We start from the raw sequence: 26184 nt of genomic DNA on the forward strand, positions 1-26184 counted from the left end.
TCCTCATAATAATTATTCCTTTTGTTGGCCACTTGAGCTGACCTTGAATTCTACCCACCCAAAATGACCCTCTTCCCACTTGGAGGAATATCAGTTATTGACTAACTATGTAGTCAAGGTCAGATTTGAAAAATGGTGCGTGTCACCTTCCAGACTCAGTCCACCTCCTCCTACCTTCCCCCTGTCACCCACCTACTTCCCAAACCCCTCCCTACATCACTCTTGACCTACCCCATATCACCATTCCTCTCCCCTCTGTCACCCTTGAACCTCCCCCTGTTACTCTGTACCCTATTATGATCCATCTTCACACTCCTTCCCTCCCCTCAGAGCTGACACCCGTTACCATCCCTATGCCCACAATGACCCTGCCCCCTCCTGTTATCCGAGCCTGCTGTCTAGTCCCGCCCTGTGACTCCCTCTCGCCCTCCCACCTTTGCCCTTGCCCAGAGACTCTTTTCCATCCCCCGCTTCCCTGGACATTACCCCCCACCCCGGACATTCTTAACCCCCCTTGCCCAGTTAGCCTGCCTCCTGTATCCAGCCTTGGCACAGCTTCTGCTACTGCTCTAAATATGAGTAAAGTTATGCATGGTCTCCAAGAAGGCAAACACAGCATCTACTGGCCTTAAAGTCAAAGTGAAACTCGCCAGGTGCACGCCCCTTAAGTATAGTCATAAAACTGAACATTCTAAATCCTCGCTGACAGGACACTTAATTTGGAAGGTGAATTTAATTCTGGTGAGGTGGCCTTTTAATGACCATGCATGAGATGTGAGTGCATGCAAATGGGGTTCCTGACATTGTTTTTCAGGTAGCTCGATCTGCCTTTAACCTGCCTTGAAAGTTAGGAGAACAAAATTCAAACAGTTTATCCTGCCATCCGGAAACAGATTTGTTCGCCAAATTTGCAGATGATACAAAAGTATTGGGAAGGCAAGTGGTGAGGATGACACAAGGAGTCTACAGAGGGATATTGACAGGTTAAGTGAGTGGGCAAAATGGAATATAATGTGGGAAAATGTGAGGTTATGCACTTTGGCAGGAAGAATAGAGGAGCTGAATTTTATTCAAATGGGGAAAGACTGCAGAAGGCTGCAGCACAGAAGGATTTTGGAGTCCTTGTGCATGAATCCCAAAAAACGAATATACAAGTTCAACAGGTAATAGGGAAGGCAAATGGAATGTTGGCCTTTACTTCAAAGGGAATGGAGTATAAAAATGGGGAAGTCTTGCTAAAACTATACAAGGCAATAGTTAGACCACACCTAGAATACTGTGAACAGCTTTGGTCTCCTTATCTAAGGAAAGATATACTGGCATTGGAGGCAGTCCAGAGAAGGTTCAATAGGTTGATTCTGGGTATGGAGGGATTTTCTTATGAGGAGAGGTTGAGTAGGTTGGCCCTGGACTCATTGCAGTTTAGAAGAATGAGAGGTGACCTTATTGAAACATATAAGATTCTTAGGGGGCTTGACAGGGTAGATGCTGAGAGGTTGTTTCCCCTTGTGGGAGAGCCTAGGACCAGAGGGCATAATCTCAGAGTAAGAGGTCACCCATTTAAATCAGAGATGAGGAATCTCTCCTCTGAGGGTGGTTAATCTGTGGAATTCTTTACCGCAGAGGGCTGTAGAAGTTGGGTTTTAAGTACATTCAAGAATGAGAAAGACAGATTTTTAATCAGTAAGGGAATCAAACGGTATGGGGAAAAGGCAGGAAAGTGGAGTTGAGGATTATCAGATCAGCCATAATCTCATTGAATGGCGGAGCAGACTCGATGGGCTGAATGACCTACTTCTGCTCCTATGTCTTATGTCTTAAGGCCTTTGCCTTCTGCCAAATTAAGTGCCCCCACCTGTCATGTTTCCTGCTGCTGGTGAGACCAGAAGATTCTGCCCAGTAACTCTGTTTGAAAAATGAATGTCATTTATCTTGGACGATCTTGGCTGTATAACTTGATGATCACCATACAACTTGATTATTCAATTACAAAGACCAGTTGTAAAATTGGAAATGTAGTAAAAAGGCACAGGATCAGTAAATTCAAACAGGCAGTCACTGCTATCAAGGTAAATTCCAAACAGGACAGCATGCATCAAAATGCTGTCGCCTCATGGAAGTTCTACTTGACATCTAAACTGCAGCATGCACAATACAATAAATGCTCTCATGACATTTCCTGACATTAGGAGTTCACAGTAAAATTTGATTACTGGGGTAATGTTTTCAGTGGTTGGTCTTATTTATTTGTTAATACTGCAGTCGGAATTTTGCCGAGTTTGGGAACAAATGATCCATTCACACTGAAAATTGTTCTGCTGGCAAACATCCGGATGAAAGCTGCTGAATCACCTCAGAACATGGGCAATATAAATGGAAATTTACTCCAGGAAAGCAGTCTAAAGGGATATTTATACAACTAAACTGTGTAGTTTTTTTTCATTGAAAGAATAGAAATTCACAAATGTTTCAAATACACTATTCAAGCAGTTTGTTGCTTCATGCTGTTACTGTTTTTGGAGTAGTTAGCGTGCCATTATGTCCCTGAGCTAAGTCAGTTAAAGTCTCCCCCACTTTTGTTACAGTTATGTTTCATTAAGCCATATTTTTGGCTTCTATTTCTGCCCTTCCCTCTCACATGACAAAAATAGTGTAATTCATAAATTAGAAAATAGTAACTATGTTCTTTTTATTAGTTTTTATTATTTTACGTTTTCTTTTCCATTTCACGACTGCTGTAATAGAGGTATTGGCAATAACATTTTTTGATTAAATTATTGGCTTCTCTTTGAAGGAGGTATTCTGCCTAGATTGTATTTGTTAGTGGTCATACGAGAAATATGATATTATTGCTAACACCCCAGCAGTTACATTTTGAATTTAAAATGTCCTGTCTCAGATTGTAACATATCAGAAATGTCCTTCTGATTTCCTGACATGCCCCATTTCTTCACTTTGCTCTGCAGCAAGGAACAGAAGCTGTAGGTTCCTTCCTTCTCTTCCCCCGAGGGCCAAGTTTTTACAGCAGCATGTATTGCACGGTGTGGTAGGTTCATTGGCTTCTGATACTATATCCAGATGAACTGAGACTAAGCCAATTACTTCATGTTTCCTGGCATGACAATGTCCCAGGCTGGAAATTTCAACTTCTCACCCCATTAATTTATGACATTTTTTTTAAATGGCATGGTTCCTAATGTGGACTGATTGAGTGCACAGTAATGTAAAGAGAAAGTGGTGAATTATTCTTGAATTACAAGCAGAGGTCTGTGCATTCTAACTACTCTCTGATGAAGCATTTCCTTTTCTAATCTTCCTTAATTTTATGACTGTCTGAAATTAATAACCGCTCTCACTAACCAGTGGAAAAAAACAATCACTGTTTACATAGCCCTTCATAATCTTGAAGACTTCTATCAGGTCATTCTTCAACCTTCGCAATTCCAGAAAAAAACCCCACTAACTTCTCAAGACTTTCTTCACAAGTCCAAGTTGGCTGATGTGATGCTTCTTCTCACAACAATAAAGCTCTTCGCATGACAGAACAAGAGAATATTGATTACAGCAGACAAATCCAGACATTGACCTGTGATATTGATGCACTTAAGGGAACAAATTAATCTCTTGAACACCAGATGCAAGAAATGGAAGAATGTTACATTTTGGAGGCAAATAATGCCCACCTTGAAGATGGCATTGGTAACATGAAGGATGAGATGGCTTGTCACTTGTAAAACTACCAGCAGCTGCTGACTGTAAAGAAGGCTATAAATATTGAGGTTGCAACCTGCAGGTGACCCACCATCATTGGTAAAGGTCTAATGAATTGACACTGCATCTTTTGTATTGTCTTTATATCCTTTGTATAGCACTGCTATACACACTATTGCAACAGAACTTAATTAAAATCTTGTACATGTTCCATGTTTCTCTACATTGAACTGTATCTGCCACCTACCTACCCATTCTACCAGCCCATCTATGTCGTCCTATAGTATTTCACAACTCCTGTCATAATTTCCCGTAACACTCTTTTCCATTTGGTTTCATAAGCATATTTCAAGAACTTTCCCTTAACTCCTAATTTAAGACCATTTATACATTCAATCTACAAATTGAAATTGCTTGATTTGATAATTCTAATTGCCAATTGGCTATATTATTTTTCTTGCTTAATTTGAATTATGATGATATTATTATGATATTATGATACATTGCATGGGACAAAACAATCTTGGGAGTCATTCGCAAACATGTGCTTATGTTTTGAGCTGATAGCTTTCTGCTATTGATAATACTTTGTGTGGCCTTAACAGTTAACCCTTGAGAGCTAATTCCAGCAATAAAAAATTGCAAGTTGAAAAAATTCAACCTGGGCAAAAAGTTCATTTTTTATTAGTGTTAAGAGATTATTGTAAGATTATCTGAGTGCCAGCTTGTACATACCCTCCATTTTCTTAAAGCAGATGGTGAACCCATAACTCCTGGCTGCTGCCAAGTGGAAATGGGAGAAGAATCTGAAAGGAAGTAAAAAAAGCTGCCATTCACTGAGTGGCATCAACACCCACTATTGTATGTAGATTTTGTTTACCACTCCCAGCTGGGAGCCAGACTCAAAAGGAGCATGAATTAGAGAATCAGCTCTACGCAGTTACAACCTTCTCTCCAACCTCCTTTCTTTGAATGCAGCTCCCAACAGGAATGGTGAATTTATCTTGTACTCTGCCCAACCCACATGTGATTGCCACATGAAAAAGTTGGCTTTCTGTCAGTACTTCCCACAGTGACGCTAGCTGCCAGGCAGCAATGTGAAATATTCTAATGATCTGACAGCTCAAGACAACAAGTGCTTGGGTGCTTGGGTTTCAAGCTGCCTTCAAATTAAAGTCCTCAAGTTTTCCAGTTGTGTTCTGTGCTGTTTTAGCTTAATTCACTTTCATGTGCAAAATGGACAAATTATCTATAGTTTACATACTCTTCATCAATCTTTAAAATCACCAGCTCAACCTATTCATACAATATTTCCTCCTAGCCGGCCTCTTGATTCTGTCTTTCACTTGGAGCATCTGGAACTTCCTATTTTTGTCTGTTTCATTCCCCAATGTACTAACTTGATATTTATGCTGCCACATCCTTTAAATACCAGAGTCAAGTCTTCAACATATCAGGAGCTGTTGGTAAGCTAAGAGTTTGTGTCATGCCAAGTTCTTAAAAAAAAATCCCTATGCAAATGTTTTATGCCCCTTTGGGTAATGGCCTGTTAATTTGTATGCGGGGCTTGAATGCTATTCAAAGCACAAGGGCGACAATACCACAAACAAATCAGCAAGGGTGTATCCAGCCCATCTGAACAGTTGCAAACCCTTTTGTTAAAATTTTAGCTTTAGATTGGTAATCAGTGTTATTTTGATAACTCTGCATTATCAGGCAGGGGACTTATCGTTTTATCCCCAAGTGACCATAGCAATAATTATCTGCTTATATAGCACTTCAATAAAATATGTCACCATGCTTCACAGGGTTTGGACACTGAACCAGAGTTAGAAGGAGAATTCAGAGAATGGATTTTCTGGTTCTGAAGGCTTTTTTTGAAGGTGGGGGTGAGGTGAAGCAAGGTGGAGTGGGTTTCAGAAAGTGAATTCCAGAGGGCAGAGGCATAATTACTGAAGAGTTTGCCATCAAAGGGGAAAATGCGTAATAAAAAGAATCGAAAGAACAGAGGGTACGAGCTGGGATGTAGGACTGAAGGGTGTTGCAGAGATAGAATGGGAAAGAACATGGTGAGATCTGTAAATGAGGATGAGGGTTTTGAAATCAATGCATTAGGGAGTCATCATGGTTGCCATGGATAAGGCTAATAGGCATTTGCGATTTAGTATGAGATGTGAGATTTGGCAGAATGTTGAGTATGTTTGAGAAATCCATAGAAAATCCTTGGATATCAATAAAAACATTTAGATGAACTGTAGACACTTGTTGCTGCTCCTCAGGCAACTCAAACACACTGAAGATGCTGGATGTTGGGCCACTTGCCTTGCCTGAAGTTACAATTGGGGGAAGGTGGGAAGGTTTTTTAATTTAAATTACTTTTTGTTGACAGTCACTTGGGCCACTGAAGAATTGTGAGCAGAACAGTCCCCCCACCAGCTCCCCTCATCCTAAGTAAATTCTCCAGAAATTTGCTTCAACAGGCATTGAGCCACTAATTAACATATGCAAGGTGTTTAATGCCAGTTGCAGATGTCTAAACAACACGCCCAAAGAATTTAATGGGCCCAAACGCATGTGCAGATTGAGCACTGGCCATCTTAACAGCTGAATTTGTCGCTGTTGGATCCATTTTATGCCTGAAACCCGGCCATAAATGCATATCAATTTCTCCCTTCTAGCCTGGCAGAAAGATAGTTATGAATGAATATATATTAATGATTTTAGATGAAGAACTAATTGTAATATCTCCAAATTTGCAGATGACACAAAGCTGGGGGGGAGGGTGAGCTGTGAGGAGGATGCAGAGATGCTTCAGTGTGATTTGGACAAGTTGAGTGAGTGGGCAAATGCATGGCAGATGCAGTATAATGTGAATAAATGTGAGGTTATCCACTTTGGTAGCAAAAACAGGAAGGCAGGTTATTATCTGAATGGCTATAAGTTGAGAGAGGGGAACATGCAACGAGACCTGGGTGTCCTCATACACCAGTCGCTGAAGGTAAGCATGCAGGTGCAACAGGCAGTAAAGAAGGCAAATGGCATGTTGCCCTTCATAATGAGAGGATTCAAGTACAGGAGCAGGGATGTCTTGCTGGAATTATACAAGGCCTGGGCGAGACCACACCTGGAATATTGTATGCAGTTTTGGTCTCTTTATCTGAGGAAGGATGTTCTTGCTATAGACGGAGTGCAGCGAAGGTTTACCAGACTGATTTCTGAGATGGCGGGACTGCCATATGAGGAGAGATTGAGTCGGTTAGGATTATATACGCTGGAGTTCAGAAGAATTATGGGAGATCTCATAGAAACCTATAAAATTCTAACAGGACTAGACAGGGTAGATGCAGGAAGGATGTTCCCAATGGTGTGGGAATCCAGAACCAGGGGTCAAAGCCTGAGGATACGGGGGTAGACTATTTAGGACTTGGATGAGGAGAAATTTCTTCACCCAGAGAGTGGTGAGCCTGTGGAATTCGCTACCACAGAAAGTAGTTGAGACTAAAACATTGTATGTTTTCAAGAAGGAGTTAGATATAGCTCTTGGGGTGAAAGGGATCAAAGGATATGGGGAGAAAGCGGGAGCAGGCTATTGAATTGGATGATCAGCCATGATCATAACAAATAATGGAGCAGGCTCAAAGGGCCGAATGGCCTACTCCTGCTCCTATTTTCTATGTATGTTTCTATGTAATGAGGTTATAAGCAGAAATATTGTGGTGGCCAGATTAGTAGATTTGAGTTTACAACTCAGTTCAAAGTTGAGCAGGGCACCAAGGTAGCACACCGTTAGTTTCAGCCTGAATGAGGCAACTGGGAAGATGAATGGAATCTGATAACAAAGTAGTAAAGTTTTTGCTGGGAGCCAAAGAGGATATGATTTCAGACTCACTAACAATATGTTACGGTATTACTGTATAATCCAACAAAACAGTTGAATCTTGCTGCTGATTGAAATGTCAGGACATCGCAGTCAGGAACAGAACAACTAGCTGTGGGACAAAGTTTATTTGCATGTCATTAGAACAGCTGAGTCTCACAACTGATTGAAATACCAAGAGACTGAAATGCTCAGAGATCACAAGAGTCAGAAGCAAAACAGAGTTGAATGTCACAGCTGACTGTTTTGTTCCCTGACTCTGCAATATCCCAGCATTTCAATCGGATGCGGCACTCAGCTGTTCTATCAGTGCCCAAACAGAGTTGGTTCACACAGCTGTTATGCTCTTCAACTCTGAGGGACGTAGGTTTTTAACAGTTGATCAGAAAATTTATGACCCAAATTCCAACTAACATATTCTTGCATGATTTTTTTCTCACCTCTGCTAGCATGAATGTGTCCATTGACTAAGCAGGATTAAGCATCTATCACTGCATTAACAGTTTTCACACTAGAGGGATTAGGCAGTTTGTTGACAAATAAAAAAAAAATCAAATCAGTTGCTAAGGTTTTTATTCATTCCACCCAGGAATAGTTATAATAAATTATGCTGCTGATTTAAATTAATAATTTGTTGGCCTCTGGTAGAATGTTAAATAAACTTCTTATTGGGACAATGCCTTTCTTGTTTCAGGTGCACCAGGTATATGCGACAGAGCAAACAGGGATGGAGACAGTTTCACCCAACTTGCATTTAATATGCATTTCTAGTTGAAGATATAGCAAGGGCAGCAAGCCAAACATGAAGCACTCAGATTTAAATATTTATAAGTCACAGAAGTGGCATCTGGTCTTGCATCCTCCTTTAGGTTGGTCACAGACCACATGCACATGTTCCTGATATCAACAAAAAACTGCAGATGTTGGAAATCCAAAACAAAAACAGAATTACCTGGAAAAACTCAGCAGGTCTGGCAACATCGGCGGAGAAGAAAAGAGTTGACGTTTCGAGTCCTCATGACCCTCGAAACGTTAACTGATTTCTTCTCCGCCGATGCTGCCAGACCTGCTGAGTTTTTCCAGGTAATTCTGTTTTTGTTCTTGATATCAACTAGGCATTTTCAGTTTAGCCTATGTCTGAAATCTAAAGTTTTTTAAACAGACTGACAGCAAATTGGACTGTGACTGGTTGATCCACTGTTGAGCAGTTGAGATGCCAAAATGTCAGAGTTTCTTTCTGCAGTGGCTCTGCAAGGTATCTAGTAGCTTCTAATCAGAGCTGGGAAATTACACATACTTCATTCTCCCACCATCTCCCTTAGCATAGTCAGTATCCTGTTCAGGAATTGAATTGTGTATGCGCTGCTTACAGGAAGGGAAAAGGAGCATGAAAGACTTCTAATGCCAATGAAGTGCAATGTTACCAACATAGAAGTTTCGGTATGCCAGTTAAATGTGCCATTGTCCTATCCATTGTTAGACCCCGCAAATGGAATGTATCACCTGGAAAGGAAATATCTGTGGCGACATTATCTATGGCGGCCCTGATTCAACTGTGAAACATGCTGTAAGGGAACCCATAGCCCTGGCACAGGCATGGAGCTGCCAGTCATGCAGGGGAGTTATCCCCAGTGTCTTGGCCAATATTTTTTGCTCAATCAACATCACAAGAGCAGATTATCTGCTCATTATCTCTTTGCTGTTTATTGGAGCTTACTGTGTACAAATTGACATCTGTATTTTTTTCAATTAGTTCATGGGATGTGGGTGTCGCTGGCTAGGCCAGCGTTTATTGTCCATCCCTAGTTGCCCTTGTTCAGAGGGCATTTTTAAGAGTCAACCACATTGCTCTGGGTCTGGAGTCACGTGTAGGCCAGACCAGGTGAGGACAGCAGATTTCCTTCCCTAAAGGACATTAGTGAACCATTTGGGCTTTTATGACAATTGACAATGGTTTCATGGTCATCATTAGCCTTTTAATTCCAGATATTTGTTGAATTCAAATTCCACCATCTGCTGTGGTGGGATTCAAGGGTTCCCAGAGCATTACCCTGGGTCTCTGGATTACCAGTCCAGTGATAATACCACTACGCCACCGCTTCCCCCTGTGACTTCACAAATGGTAACTTCACAAATGCTTCATTAGTTGTAAAGTACTTTGGGATGCCCTGAGGTGTTCTAGATTAGATTTTAATTTACTCCCTCTGTTATCATCGTTGTGGGTCTTAGGTTGTCCTTGGTTAGGGTCGATAGAGACTGCTGGAGGGAAGGCTGATGGTAAACTTTAACTTGCATTAAACATTCTTCTAAGTATCTACAGTACAATGTTTAACACAAAGCTTCACATAGAACTATTTCTTAGCCTATTCTGCTGTCATGTGATCTTACATCACTGATTATATAGAGTGTCTATTTACATTAACCCTTTACACTATACCTTGCCCCCCCCCCCCCCCCCCCCCCCCCCCCCCCACCTCCCCAACCATTTCAATAGCAGGACATGTCCTTTGGTTCTACTCTTCTGGATATGGCAAAACATTTTGTTGTATTCTACACTATTTAGCTTCTTTAGACTCCGAAAAGCAGAAATATTATCACTTCTCAATCTTTTATCAGTGAGAACATTCCCAATTTACATAATCACTTCTCATAATCCAATCTCTCAACCCCCAAAATCATTCTGGTTGCTCTTTTCTGTATCTTTAAATAAGCTGAAATATGTTTTTTGTACTGTGATGACCAGCAATGTATGTCATATTCTCAGTGTGGACACAAAAATGATTTATAAAGTGTAGGTTTGTTTCATCATTTCAGATCAATATTGACCTTTTAGGACACCCCAATATCTGATGGTTTTACTCACTGTCGCCATGAATTGTTGTGATGGCTTCAATTTAATGTCAATCGTTTTATTCATGGAGTTAACTATCAACTTAAAAAATTTCTTACCTAATAGGTGGTGTTCTTTCTGCACTGTGTAACGTTTCTGGGCGCAAGCATCCATCAACTATTCAAGCAAAACATTTGAAGACATGTCTTCCCATGATGCCTGTAATGCTACATCTTGTGACAGCTCAGGTAATCTAATTTTAGGCACTTATCTGGTGACTGAGAAGAGCAAGGTTTGATTGTTAAAGGCTTCCAATGCTGAAAACTGAACCACTTAACTGTGTGTGTGCGTGCACCCTTGTGGCTAACAAATTAATGTAAGAAAGAAGCTGAAAAGTAGATGTTTGCTATCTTGTTGTCTTTGAAATATTGCCTTACCTTGTTGTTGTACTAAATGGAAGATATTAATGCAAATCTCCAAATGATCCTACTAGAATGTTTTTGGTGAGGAAATTGGGACTAAGTTACAAAGTAAATTCACCGTTTTCAGCTAAGGAAGTAGAACAAATATCAATTTTCCTTAAAAAAAACAAGAATTTTTGAAAACAAATTTTGGCTTTGAAAAAAATAAACTTGATAGTTGTACATCATCTCGAGTAACATGTTTCATCGTACATATGGGCTTTGTTGCAACATCAGTGGTGTCATGGTGAAGGGTGATTACCCAAGTATAGTGCAAAATTGCACTAAAGCTTTCTTGTTTACAACTTGGAAATCTTCAAGGCAAAAATAATAATTAGATATGGTTTCAATGCAGTGGTTTCTCAAAGTACCTTGAACCCATATTTTCTAACTGCAATGTCAACTGTTAGCTGTTTCTGCTTTATTGAAAAAGTACCAAGACTAACATCAGGAAATGATATATTTTAGAAAATATTCATGGAAGGTAGGAGGCAATTGAGACAGGAACTTACTGAAGGAAAGAAATTGAAAGCCAATTCCACTGATTTTCTTTGAACTGTCCGACTGAGCGTTTTTTAAATTATGTGCAGTAAACAGTTTATTTCAGACAATGCCAAAACTAATATTTGAAATAATTATATGCGAGAAAGCCAAATGTTATCATTCCTCAGATTATGTGTAATGCAATGTTCTTCTGGAAAGTGTTAAAATTCCATCAAATGATGTACTTAATGGTTTCATTGCTACTCCTTTAAGACACTCCTTAAACCACCACTTTAACTAAGCTTTTGGTCATCCGGCCTAATATCTCCCTATGTGGCTCATTGTCGGATTTTGTTTGCTAATGCTCCTGTGAAGTGTTTCACTGCATTAAAGGTGCTATTTAGATACAGGTTGTTGTTGATCTCCAAAAGGCGTTGCAGATGGTGAATCAAAATTAAAGGAAATATTCCAGTTAAGCAGTGTGAATGAGTGGGGGAATTTTTGAATTGGATCAAGGAAGGGAAAAGACGACAGATGGGCAAGGGAAGAAGACTTGGGAAGGAGGTGAAGGGGAGAGAAGATAAAGGAGGGAGGAAGAGCAGGGGAGGGACAGGGAGTTGATGGGAATAACTGCTCAATGGGGCTGGATTTTATGCTCCCCCACAGGTGAGTTTGAAGGTGGGTGGGCACGTAAAGTCCAGTGGGTGGCCTTCCCGCTGCCTTCCCACCCACCCCCAGCCTGCCTGAAATTTTACAGGGGGTAGGGAGGCACTGGGTGGCCTGCCCCCTCCACCCCCCACTCCACTTTGGGCTTGTTGTATCCCTTAAGTAGTTAGAGTTGTTGAAAAGCTGTTCCTGGAGAGCACAGTTGTCAAAAATCTCAGTGGCCACCGTTTCTGGTGGTGCTGCTGCGACTACAGAGTGGCTGGCCAATCAGATTGACCAGCAGACCTCTATGATGGCACTTCTAAGAAAAGGGCCGAAGCCTTGCTTAAAGCAATTAACACTGCTCCCAGCGTTAAATTGCTGTGGGGCAGCCTTTGGGATCATGTGGGCAGGCTCCACACCACCCACCAACGTTTTAGCCGAACGGGTGTGTGGGGACCACAGCTCCCCGTAAAATTCAGCCCATGATTTCCTACAACAGAATTGCAAACGTTACAGCTTTGTTCAAAAAGTGTTGTAGGGATAAAGCCGGCAACTATAGACCAGTCAGTTTGACTTCAGCAGTAGGGAAACTTGTAGAAACTATAGTTCGGGACAAATCAGTAGTCACTTAGACAAGTGCAGGATAATTAAAGAAGGCCTGCATGGATTCATCAATGGAAAATCTTGTTTAACTAACTTGCTGGTGTTTTTTTGAGGAGTTACCGGAGAACGTCGATGAGGGCAATGCTGTTGATGTGGTGTATATGAATTTTCAAAAGGCATTTGCCACACAACAGACTTGTGAGCAAAATTCTAGCTTTTGGAATAAAAGGGAAAGTAGGCACTTGGGTAAAAAAAAATTGGCTGAGTGACAGGAAACAGAGAGTAGCGATAAATTGTTGTTTTTCAGATTGGAGGAAGGTTTATAGTGGAGTTCCCCAGAGGTCAGTGTTGGGACCCTTGCTCTTCCTGATAGATATTTATGACCTAGACTGTAATGTTCAGGGCATGATTTCAAAATTTGTAGATGATGCAAAGATTGGAAACGTCGTCACCCGTGATGAGGATAGTCTTGAACTTCAAAAGGACATAGACATGTTGGTGGATTGGGCAGACAAGTGGCAGATGAAAAATCAATGCAGAGAAGTGTGTGGTGATTCATTTTGGCATGAAGAATATGGTGAGACAATATAAAATAAAAGGAGAAACTCTAAAGGAGGTGCAGAAACAGAGGGACCTCAGTTTATATGTACACAAGTCACTGAAGATGGCAGGGCATGTTGAGAGAGCAGTTAATAAAGCATTTGGTTTCTTAGGCTTTATTAATAGAGGCATTGATCACAAGAGTAGGGAGGTCATCTTGAACTTGTATAAGACACCAGTTAGGCCACATCTGGAGTACTGCATCCAATTCTGGGCACCATACTTAGGAAGGATGGGAAGGCATTGGAGAGAGTACAGAGATTCACAAGAATGATTCCAGGGATAAAGAACTGTAGCTATGAGGATAGATCGGAGAGGTTGGGATTGTTTTCCTTGGAGAAAAGAAGACTGAGAGGAGACTTGATAGAGGTATTCAAGATCCTGATGGGTATGGACAGGATAAATAGTGAGAAACCGTTCCCACTCAGGAGAGCATTAAGAGCTAGAGGGCACAGATTCAAAATTATTGGCAAAAGGAGTAAAAGTGAGGTGAGGAAAATTTTTTCACCCAGCGGGTGGTTGGAATCTGAAACGAACTTCCTGAGAGGGTGGTGGAGGCAGGTTTGATTGAGGTATTCAAATGGGAATTGGATTGCTTTCTGAAAAAGAGAGAATGTGCAAGGTTACAGGGATAGGGCAGGAGAGTGGGACTAGGTAGAATGCTCTTTCAGAGAACCGGTGCAGACTCAATGGATTGAATGGCCTCCTGCACTGTAAAGTTTCTGTGATTCTGTAAACAGCATATGTCTATTTTGTGTTTGCCAAAAGGAAAGATGTTAGTGTATGTGTATTGAATCCCCCTGTTTCAAATTCCCAGCATTGTATCAAGCACTGTCATGTATACCACAACTAGATACACAAGGAAGAAACCCTTTCTACTCCGCCAAACAATGTGCTTCAGCCTCAACCTCACAAGAGTACCCCATGCTGCATTGATGTGATATTTATTTTCCATGTTCCCCAACAGCTATGCTGTGACTTCTCTAACTGAAATTGCAAATTCTAGCAACATTAGGCACAGCTTTGTGCTGCTGGCCTATTAGTTGCATTGACATTGCTCAAACTCAGTTCACACAGAACCATTACAGAGACTTCCATCTCATCAGCCTTGGCTGGATTTAAATCCAGATCACAGAGATAAAAGATCAGTGTTATCCAATTCCTAATTTTCTCATTTCCGAATTATTTTTGTTTTGTTTAGGATTGAGAAGGATTTTGAGCTCATCAAGGTACAATTCTGGCCATTGAACATTTCTATTTTTAATTTTACTTTTTTGCAGCCCAGTGCAGCATTTGTGCATCACAAGTCAAGTTCTGCACAGGTCAGCTGTAGAGTAAAGCCCTCTGTCCTGCCTAACAGTGTGTTTTAACGCAATCTCAGAAAATTATCACTGAACACATGGTGTGATATTTGTGGTTCTGACAGCAGGCAACCTTATGGCCTGTAAGACTGGAAATTTGGTGCCAATTGTGAGCTGCTTTGGTTTATAGACTGTTACTCACAAAGAACTAGTCTAAACTTGCTTCATTTAAGACTTACACCCAGCTTAGGAAAGACACTTCGACACCAGGTTTCAAACCCAGCTGGAAAGGTAGTGGCAGCTGGGGCTGTTAGAACCTACCTTCTGCAATAGCATAAGACAGGTGATAGTGAAATCGGCACCTGGTTTTACACGCCACGTAATTTTTTTGTTTCTGTTGAAGCCAATGGGGAAGAAAACTAGGACGGATCTAAAAGAGGCTGCGATTTGCTCTCCCCCAATTTGCATGACCCAAAAGTTGATTTTTTTTCCCCCAGTGTATTTACTAATCCCACTACCCAGCCCTTATGTGTTAAACGACCTTATAAAACACCTTCCTTGTGAAACACAGTTATTACACCAGCCTATACTTGTAAACTAAGAAAGAACATATGAGCTGGATTTTCAAAGGGGTGTGGGAACCCGACACGCGGATGAATTCTGGGTCTTGACCCCACACCCGAGTTGTCTCACTCTTGCAACGCGATTTTTAAATGCAAGCAGCCTAATTGGCTAGGAGGCAAGCTGGTGCCCAATTCGAGGTGCCAAGTGTCTCCAGGAGGTGGGAGCTGCCTGCCTGGCATCAGTGACAAAGGCAGGCTGCAGTCATATTGCTGATTAGAAAGGCAGCCCCTTGAGGTGGAACGCCGCGGAAAGCAGCCATGGATGAGAAGGGTCGAAGCAGCACTCATGCTGACGCTCATTAAACCCATGGAGTTGATTTAAAAACTAACGCAAAGCAATTTACCTGGGTCCTGCGGCGAACCCAACAGCTGTGCACTAAATTGTTCAGGCTCATTGGAAAAACATTTAAAAATTCCAGTGCTGATTGACCTTAATGAGCTTAAGAGGCCATTACTTGATGGGGATTACTTTTCCTGCTCCCTCACACTGTGCCTTCACCCCCCACCCCAACCCCTTGCCAACCCTTTCAAAATTCAAAATTGTCCTTGGGGCATCAGGATCCCGAATCGACCTCCGGGTCTGTGATTTTTAATTCCCACCCACACAAGTTCTCGACCCATCGCGGTCCTTTGAAAATCTGGCCTGGCCCCATTTGGTCAAAAAAGGGTGCAAGAATAAACCCAGCAATTTAGGCCAGTCAGTTTAGCCTCGGTCATGAAAAAGCTTTTAAAAATGCTAATCCAGGACAAAATTAACAGTCACTTAGACAAGTGTGGATTAGTTAAGGAAAGCCATCTTGGATTTGTTAAAGGTAAATTGTGTTTAACTAACTTGATTGCGTTTTTTGATGAAGTACAGAGAGGGTTGATTAGGGTATTTCGGTTGATGTGGTGTACACAGACTTCCAAAAGGTGTTTATTAAAATGTCACATAACAGTCTTGTCAGCAAAATTAAAGTCCATGGAGTAAAAGGAACACTGGCAGCGTGGATACAAAGTTGGCTGACAGAAAGCAGCCAGTATTGTGAATGATTGTTTTGCTGACTGGAGAAAGGCATATAGTGGATTTCCTCAGAAGTCAATACTAGGATCACTGCTTTTCTTGATATATATTAATGATCTGGATTTGGGTATGCTGGGCACAATTTTAAAATTTGCAGATGATACAAAACTTGGAAGTATTTTGAACTAAGAGGACGACAGGATAGTTTGCAAGAGGCCTAGATAGGCTGACTGAACGGATGGGCAAGCGGCAGATGAAATTTAATGCTGACAAGTGTGAAATGATACTATTTGGTAGTAAGAATGAGGAGAGATAATATAAACTAAAGGGTGCAATTCTAAAGAAGGTGCAAGAATAGAGAGAGCTGGGGTTTATGTGCATAAAGTATTGAAGATGGCAGGACAGGGTGAGAAAGTGATTGAAAGTGCATACAAGATCCTCGCCTTAATAAATAGAGGGATAGAGTACAAAAGCAAGGAAAGTTATGATGAACCTTTACAAAACACTGGTTCAGCCTCAACTGGAGTATTGTGTCTAATTCTGGGCACCACACTTTAGGGAGGATGTGAAGGCATTAGAGAGGGTGCAGAAAAGACTTATGAGAAAGGTTCCAGGAATGGGGGACTTCAGTTAATAAAGAAGCTGGGGATTGTTCTGCTTAGAGAAGAGAAGGTTAAGAGGAGATTTGATTCTTTTTTTCATTCGTGGGATATGGGCTTCGCTGTCTGGGCCAGCATTTATTGCCCATCCCTAATTGCCCTTGAGAAGGTGGTGGTGAGCTGCAGTCCCTGTGGTGTAGGTATACCCACAGTACTGTTAGGAAGGAAGTTCCAGGATTTTGACCCAGCAACAATGAAGGAATGGCGATATACTTCCAAGTCAGGATGGTGAGTGATTTGATTGAGGCATCCAAATCATGAGGGGTCTGGACAGAGTAGATAGGGAGAAACTGTTCTCATTGGAGGAAGGTTCAAGAACCAGAGGACATTAATGTAGGGTGAACAGTAAAAGAACCAACGGTGACATGAGGAAAATAATTTTTGTGCAGCAAGTGGTTAGGATCTGGAACGTACTGCCTGAGAGTGCAATGAAGGCAGATTCAATCATGGTTTTTAAAAGGAAATTGGATAAACACCTGGAGAAAAAAAATTGCACCCCACTGGGGAAAGAGCAGAGGTGTGGGACTAGCTGAGTTGCCCTAGCAGAGAGCCAGTACAGACACGATGGGCTGAATGGCCTCCTACTGTGCTTTAACCATTCAATAATTCTATGGAATTGTTTGTCCAGATTTGGATGCTTAAGAGCAATCTATTCAAAAGAAGGAAGTAAAACTTGCATCTATCTAGCACCTTATATCTTTCTTATATGTAGTAAAGCATTTGACTTACAATTCATTAATTTGACATGTTGTCACTGTTACATAGGCGAATGTTCATCATACAGTAATGTGCTCTGTGCTGCTGAGCACAATACAGTGATAGGGATGTGTAAAATTCAATGATGCTGTTTTTAAAAATGTATTACTAAAGTTATGAATCATCAATCTATTTTTCAGATATTTAGACCCCAGATTATCACTAAGGAATTTCTTGTCAACTGTGGAGCATTGCTTGTAAGTAAATTACTAATTACTGTAATTGACTTTTCAAAGAAATAATGAGCTTGGTTTTATATATCTTGCCTTATAACATCCTAAGGTTATCATAAACTATTCACAACTAATGATTTACTTTTGAAGTCCAGTCAACTGCAGCAACCAATTTGCACACAGCAAGGGCCTACAAATACCAAATGAGATAAATGATCAATTAATCTGTTCTTCAGATAAGAAAGAACAACTGTATTCTACATTATTAAAGAAATAGAGTAAAGTTATCTCTCCTTCCATAATGAACGAGTGAAAAGTTCACCTTTTTATTACAGAATTTTATGAATTAACACAGTCCAGCCATAATAATTGCTCACTTTAACTGCTTCTGCATATAAATTTATAGAATGCTCACTGAATTCTTGATGGATCTGCACAATCTCCATGGCTGCATAAAGCATTAATGAAAGTATTATTCATGGCCAGAATGGGTTTGGGAATGGTTATGTAATTCCCCATTTAATGGAGCCTGGACTGTCCACTGAGAGTGACTGGGATTGATTGTACACACATAAATTGTGTTTCTATCTCTACGCACTGCACTTTGCTGGAGAAACCATCCTGCTTTTATTGGGCGAAGTTGCTGTGTTGATCATGAGCTCCGCTTCCTTTAGTTAGTAGAGACCTTTTTTAAATAGACTCTGTGGATTGTTTGCTGCAGTGCATAGTTTAAATAGACTTCTGAGTAAATAGAGTTTGTTGGCTGTAAAATATACTGTTTGCTGTAAGTTCTGTCCCATTTCAAACTCACTGACACACTGCAATCCACTGGCTGGCACAGTGGTGTTACAGCAGTTTTCACAGCTTATTCAGTAAATTTCCGTGATAGATTGCTGGATTTTTTGAATAAATTTGAATCCTGCTAACTATGGAACTTTTAAATGCTTGGCATGTTTTCTACTTTTGCAGTTACTGTGCTGAAAATCCTCAATTTTACTTAAAAATGAAAATATGGAGAAGGATTCTCCCCTCGTCGGGCGATCACGGTGGGCGGGCCCGGTACGGCCGCGAGACCAATCGCCGCCTGTAATCAGGCTCCAACCGCAATTTCACACTGACTGCCCCATTAACAGCCAGCCAGCGTGAAATGCGTGCTAAGAGCCTCAGCGCTGCCGGGGTGGGGACGGGAGGAGCGTGAGCGCTGAAGTGTGCGTATGTGTGGGGGAGTGAGCACTGAAAGCTCCCTAAAGGCACAGAGCTGCCCCAGAGAACTGAACAACTTTGAATACAAAAATAAGCTTTTTACAAATGAAATAAACATGCTCCCACATGTGACTCAGTCACATGAAGGGGGACATGTAAAAAATGATGTTAAAATTTTAAAAAATTTTTTAGTAACCGTTGGAAACCTCATCCCACCCGTGGATGAGGTTTCCTGAAAAATGCAAAGGCTGCCTGGCCTATTCGCCTGCTGCCAACTGAACAGTTGAGCAGGCAGCAAAAATGCAACTTAATTGCTTGCTTAAGGACCTTAAAAGGCCTCTTAAATGTCGGCGGGCGTGTTGCCGCCTCTCACGTGTGCCCGCTGACCGAAAGATCACGAGAGTGCATGATGATGTTGGGACGCTTGCCCAGCATCATCACACACTATTTCACTCCCGTTCGGGTTGGGTGTGTGCCCGTCCGCGGGACAAAAAATTCTGCCCATGATTGCTAACTGCTCAAATAATCAGTTCAAAATTCAGTGCCTCTGCAACTTTCTTCAGTGTCAGCTGTTTTTTTTAAATGCTTCCCAAGTGGCATTACCCTTGATCTAAATGGACAATGCTGTGTTTCCTCTTTTATTTCACAGACTGGAAAACTCAGTACTAGTTTGGTACTGAAGTTTCCACAGTCTGACACTCCTGTTGTCATCCAGAAATGAAAATAAATGTCATCAACACCAAACTCAATTGAGCCGTTCACTGAATGAATATGTTCCAATATCAGCTGGTGGATTTGATATTCAGAATTGCTGGTCTTCATTTGGGAAAGTTAAAACTAAAATTTTTCCTAAAAGTTTAGGGATTTTTAAAGCAAAATAATTCCCTATCTGCATACGGGACATTTCTTGAAAAAACACACCTGCCAAATGGACTTTAACTTCACCCCTTTACATTCCGTGGCATCACCATTGCTGAATCCCCCACAATCAACATCCTGGGGGTTACCATTGACTAGAAACTGAACTGGGCTAGAGTAGGTCAGAGGCTAGGAATTCTGTGGCAAGTAACTCACCTCCTGACTCCCAGAGCCTGTCCATCGTCTACAAGGCACAAGTAAGGAGTGTGATGGAATACTCCCCACTTGCCTGCGTGAGTGCAGTTCCAACAACTCTCAAGAAGCTTGACACCATTCAGGACGAAGCAGCCCATTTGATTGGCACCCCTACCACAGACATTCACTCCTTCCACCACCAACAAATAGTAGCACCAACGGATGTGTACCATCTACAAGATGCACTGCAGAAACTCACCAAGGCTCCATAGGCAGCACCTTTCAAACACATGACTGCTGCCATCTAGAAAGTCAAGGGCAGCAGGTACATGGGAACACCACCACCTGGAAGTTCCCTTCCAAGCCACTCAGCATCCTGACTTGGAAATATATCGCTGTTCCTTCACTATCGCTGGGCCAACATCCTGGAACTCCCTTCCTAACATCATTGTGGGTGTACCTACACCACAGGGACTGCAGTGGTTCAAGAAGGCAGCTCACCACCACCTTCTCAAGGACAATTAGGGATGGGCAATAAATGCTGCCCTGGTCAGCGACACCTACATCCCATAAATGAATTTTAAAAAGTAATGTCAAGTTCTACTGCTTCTGCTGCTACTATATACTTTGCCTGGCACATGCATGTGAATTTCATGCAAAAGAGATGGATCTTGTTTCCAAAATGCCTTTTCATTTGAAGCTCCTTTCTTTTATCTTTTGTTGGGATTTTTCCTAAGTTGTTTAAATTTTCATTTCATTTTCTTGTCTCACCTTTTTATCATAACCTCCCTATGGGGCTAAACTGGAAGTTACGTCCTACGATTTTCTTGACTTTAACTGTCAAGTATTTCGGTCTAAAAAGCAGTCTTAAACACTGCACTCAAAACAGCGATTTCACCTTTATGAAAAGTTAGCTGGCTGGCTTTTCCTTGAGAATGGATTTTTTTTTAAAAAAAGACAGTGATGGGTCTCCTGGCTGCTCACCCGACCTCAAAAGAACCCCAACCCACTGTCTTAGAATGGGGGTCATTATACATGCTGGGTAAGATCTTGGGGAGTGGGATTTACAACTCAAAAGGGGAACAAAAGTTGGCTGTGCAGCTGCATGACACCTGGTGCAAAACCAGAACGTGCATGATGCAGCATAAAGGGGCTGAAGACCCCTAAAGAATGTTTTCTGCAACTTCCAGATAGACTTTGCATGAGCTGGAATCTCTAGTATAAGGATTAGAGGCCTTAAATGAAAGAATGAAGAGCCCACAACTAGGCCTGCAGTAGGCACAGACCCAGTATTGTTATGCACATGAGATTGGAGGAAGGTATACTTGGCCCTCCCACTTCAGCTTCCCCTTTGTCTATCTGTAGGACACTGAAGGGACAGAGTATCCAGAAAGCTGGCAGCTGGGCTTTACAGTCCAATGGATCAGCAGGGGTCCTGAGAGCACCCCAAAGATCTGCCTTACTGGCAACAGATGAATGAATATGCGCCCCCCCCTGCCCCCAACATGACTATTGTGCTTCAATGCAAGAAGCAGGCTTTCAACTGCACCCCTGTTTCCAACCCCATCCTCATGCAAGACTACTTCAGAAAGGCATCCAGGCCACATTAAAGGAAGGAAGCTTGAAGCCTGACTTCAACAGCCCGCCTGTTACTGTTAAAATCATCACAGCATTGATTTCTTTATGCAACTGGACATTTGCCTTATTAGTCAAACTTTGATTGACCGATGCATCAAGCAGATCATAGAAGTGATGTTTGCAAGAGAGAACACTTTTGTCTCTTTCCCCATGGCAACGAGGCAACAGCACTACTCTTTTACCAGATGACAAGCCTCTCTAAGATGCAGGGCCTCATTGATGGTACACCAAAAGCCATCAAGGCTTCTAACTACAGCCCTATTGTACACAAAATGAAGGCCTTTCATATTCATATCAAGATATTGAATAATACAGATGATTGCTTGATACCCAAGCATTAGCCAAGATGCCTTCAATTTGTGCTGTTCTATTGTGCCTGGAACTGTGCTGTCGGTGCTCAATTCCTCACCAGATACTGCCTCTTTATCCTTCATCAGCGTATCCCAATGTGTATCAGTAACACCCAATTTGTGAAACTGCCCATTTCATGAAATGGGCACTGGTAGAACCCATTTCATGAACTGGGCAAACCCATTGCAAGGATCATAAAATAGCAGTTTGACTGCTCAATTCATGACATAGCCAGTGCTATGTACGAGTTTTAAAATCTTACTCATGGAACTTTTGCTCAAGCATATTGCAGTGTACAAGCTGCTCAAGTTGCTCAATAACAGCATCAACATTGTTTACACCTTCCTATTTGACTTCAATAGCTCACAGAGCAGGTGATGGAAGGCGTGGAATTCCATGTTGAAAGTGAAAATAACATTGAGGCAGGATTTTTAGTTCGGTGGGTGTGCACGATCGGTGGGCCCGGGAGCGGCCGGGGAACGGACTGCTGACCGCGATCATCCCCCGACCGATTAACGGCCAGCCAGCGTGAAATGCATACTGGAATGTTCAGCGCTGCCAGGGTGGGGGCGGGAGGAGGGCGGGTGTTGACGTAAGCACGGGCGCTGGGGAGCGCAATGAAAGCTCCCTGAAGACAGAGAGCTGTCTCAGGGAGCTGAAGAATTTAAAATCAATCAATTAAGATTTTAAAGTCTAGAGAAAAATGTCTACACATCAGAATCAGTCACCTGAACATATGGATGATGAAATTTCTGTCCAAACATTTTTATTTATTTTAATTTAATAACGGAAACCTCATCTCGCCCTTGGATGAGGTTTCATCAAAAATGTGAAGTCCGCCGGGCAGATTCACCCATGCACCAACTGTAAGGTTGAGCGGACCAGGAAAAATCAGGGTCAGTTGGAACTTTAGTGGGCTTAATCGCCCTCTTAATTGTCGGTGGGCGCGCTTCTGACTTTCACGTGTACCCGCCAACCAAAATATCACGCGAGCGTAGGATGACGTCAAGACGCTCACCCGACATCATCACGTGCCATTTTATGCTTGAGTGGGTCGGACGTATGCTCGCATGCCTAGCTAAAAATTCTGCCCATGGTGTTGACTTCAAAAACTCATATGACAAGTAACACTTAACAGTTCATTGGTGACAAGTTCATCTCTTCTTTATTGTACCCAGATGAAAAGTGATGTGATAGCTCTATATACTAGAACTAGTATATAGTCATAGAAATCTAAACTAAGTAGCATAACCCCTGCAAACACTGAGTTGGATGACTGTATTGAGAGCAGTGCTGTTTTGTGGTCTGCTGAATATTAATGGAAGGTTATTGCTGTCCTCGAGTATGGGAAAACTGGACAGAAATTCCCAAGAGATGAAATTACATCCTGGAAACCTTCGTCTTTACACCTCTAGATGGTGTGGACAAGGTCACCGAGAGCAATGGTAAGTACATGGCTACCAAGGAAACAGTCCTAGACATCATGTAACAAGCCCACATTGACGTGGTGGTGAAAAGAAGACTCACGAGAAACTTTCTGAAAAATATGCAAACATCCCACGGTCTCTTATAGGACAGTACATCAGCTGCTGTGAGAGATGCATAGAAAAACATTGCAGGCAGGAGACAGCAACAGGACTGGTTGTGAGACCTCTGTCTGTCAATGACTTGAATGAACGCGGACAAGTAGACCTAGTTGACATACAGATTATGAAGGACAGAAGTTATCATTTCATTCTGCACTACATGAGTACCTGACCAAGTTCCATGTCATTTGTCCTCTGAAATTCAAGACAGCAGCTGAGCTTGCCCTTGAGCTGTTTTTCATATTTCTAGACATTGGAGCTCCACGTATTCTGCAGTCAGATAACGGAGGACAGTTCACAGCACAGGGCATCCATGAACTGGCAACACTCTGCGAAGAACTAATATTGGTCAACGGGCATCCCAGACATCCCCAGAATCAAGGTTCTGTGGAACGCAATAATGGTGATATGAAGCTGAAGCTAATGGCCTGGATGTGTTACAACAACTGTGCTCAGTGGAGCTATGGTGTCTGTTTTGTTCAGTGGGCAATGAATGGCAGCTGCCATGAGGCTATAAAGGTGGCTCCTTACCAAGCACTCACTGGAAACAAACTATGGTGCGGCCTCAGATCAAAGTGGCAGATGAGTTCCTCAACAGAATCTCCACAGCTGTTGAAGAAGAACTGGAAAGACTCCTTGAGGAGAACATAGAAAATCCTGATCCTGAACTGACCCCTGGACCATCCTCCATGGGCAATCCTGAGCTGGCCCCAGAACCGCCCACCACAGATGATTCTGAGTCAGCCCCTGGACCATCCAACATGGAAGATCCTGTGTGAGTCCCAGAACCATCCACCATAGATGACCCTGAGTTGACCCCTGGACCGCCCAACATGGACAATCCTGAGCCAGCCCCCGGAGCATTCAACATGGATGATCCTGAGACATCCCCAGGACCATCCTCCATGAATGACCCTGAGCAGGCTTCTGGATCATCCACCACAGATGACCCTAAACCTGATGAAGAACTTCACCCTGCCAGATGTGTAAGGGAAATGGCACACTAGGGCATTACACAGAAAGCCAAGCGGATGATGGCACGCAGCACAAGGTCACTTTGGGCTGTTGGTTTTTGGAGACAATGAGGCTGTCCCATTGTCACCATTTGACTGCAGCAAAGGTGACCTACCAAATGTTATAGGTGTGGTGCTGGCAGCAAATGGGACTGGGTACACCATTGGAACAGCTAAGGGGATTGTGAAAGGCAAACTTGCCAGGAATCAGTTTGAATTTGTGCAGTACAGTGGATTCAGTGCAGAAGACATTCCACCAGAACAACTCGGTCTTTGTAAGATTGTATGTGCTCAAAGTGTTTGTGCTCGCATGGCTTCCAGAGATGTCACTGCGGGAATAATTGCTTACCAGGACAATATACCTGCTTGATAGCAGGTCTCCGCTGCAACAATGCCCTTCACAGCCACAAGTCCTATGACAACGTTGACCAGCGCTGGCATATTAAATATGTTTGAATTGTATTATGCTGTTTTCGTAAATATTGATGTATAAGCTATCTGAATGGTTTGGGTGCGATCCTGAATGAAATATAACAGAACATAAACCAACAAATTTGAAATGTTTGGATGGCACAATGAATCTGAAATGTGCATTGAATAAAGGTACATTATACATGTATGAATTGTTTCTTTACTTGTTTTTGTTGTATTGTAATCATTGATAAATATAAGCTATATTTGAATGGTTTGGATATAATACTGGATGAAACATGACAGAACAGTAAATAGAATTAAGCGGATTATACATTTGTGAATGAAATTTTATTTTTGTTCATAAAAGTTAGCCAGTGCGATGGCCTCATTGTCAGCATCCTCGCCTTCGAGGACCTCACCACTGTCATCCCCTTCGACGTCCTGGTCAACGGAGGAAATGTGGAGCTCTTCCATCACCTCCTCAGCCAGACGCTCCTACTTTTGCAGTGCCAGGTTGTGTAGTGTGCAGCAAGCTACGATGATGCGCGACACCCTCTGGGGATCATATTGCAATGCTCCACTGGACCTGTCGAGGCACCAGAACCTCATTTTCAAAATGCCTATCGTTTGCTCCACCAAAGTCCGGGTCGTGGCATAAGCCTCATTATACCATTGCTCTGCTGCAGTCTGAGGCCGCCTCATGGGTGTCATCAGCCACGTTCTCTGTGGGTAGCCCTTGCCTCCGAGGAGCCAACCCTGCAACCTCTCTGGACCCTGGAAGATGTCAGGGTCTGAGGCCTGCTAAGGATGTAGTAGTCGTAGGCGCTCCCTGGCAATCATGTGCAGACCTGTAGAATGCGTTTATAGTGGTTGCACACCAGCTGAACATTTTGTGAGTGGAAGCCCTTGCAGTTGACTGCTTGTTGCCACAGAGATCTAAGCGCTACATGATTGCAGTCGATGGCACCCTGCACCTGTGGGAAACCATAGACCTGCGCAAACCCCAGCACTCTTGCTTCCTGGCTTTCCTGGTCCCAGTCAAAATGTACAAAGTTTTGTGCCTTCATGAATCGATGGATTTAATGTGATTCTGAAAAGTCTGTGACCTCCTGGCTACACTTGTGCATGGAGGCTTGCGAGATCCTGCACAGATTACCTGTAGAGCCCTGGAAGGAGCTACTGGCATAAAAATTGAGCT

General features: G+C 42.3%; 1 protein-coding gene across 5 annotated transcripts in view; it reads left to right on the forward strand.

The window, feature by feature from the left end:
• The window catches only part of ulk4 (unc-51 like kinase 4), a 411327-nt gene that overhangs the window by 178000 nt on the left and 207143 nt on the right, over positions 1-26184 (forward strand). For all 5 annotated transcript variants that reach the window (XM_078539600.1, XM_078539595.1, XM_078539598.1 and 2 more), the window contains 2 exons: positions 10545-10666; positions 17696-17752. In XM_078539600.1, coding sequence (XP_078395726.1) covers positions 10545-10666; positions 17696-17752 — 179 coding nt within the window. The remainder of the gene's footprint in view (positions 1-10544; positions 10667-17695; positions 17753-26184) is intronic.

Source organism: Cetorhinus maximus, chromosome 3 (assembly GCF_964194155.1).
Source record: "Cetorhinus maximus chromosome 3, sCetMax3.hap1.1, whole genome shotgun sequence".
In the NCBI taxonomy this organism is placed as follows: Eukaryota; Metazoa; Chordata; class Chondrichthyes; order Lamniformes; family Cetorhinidae; genus Cetorhinus; species Cetorhinus maximus.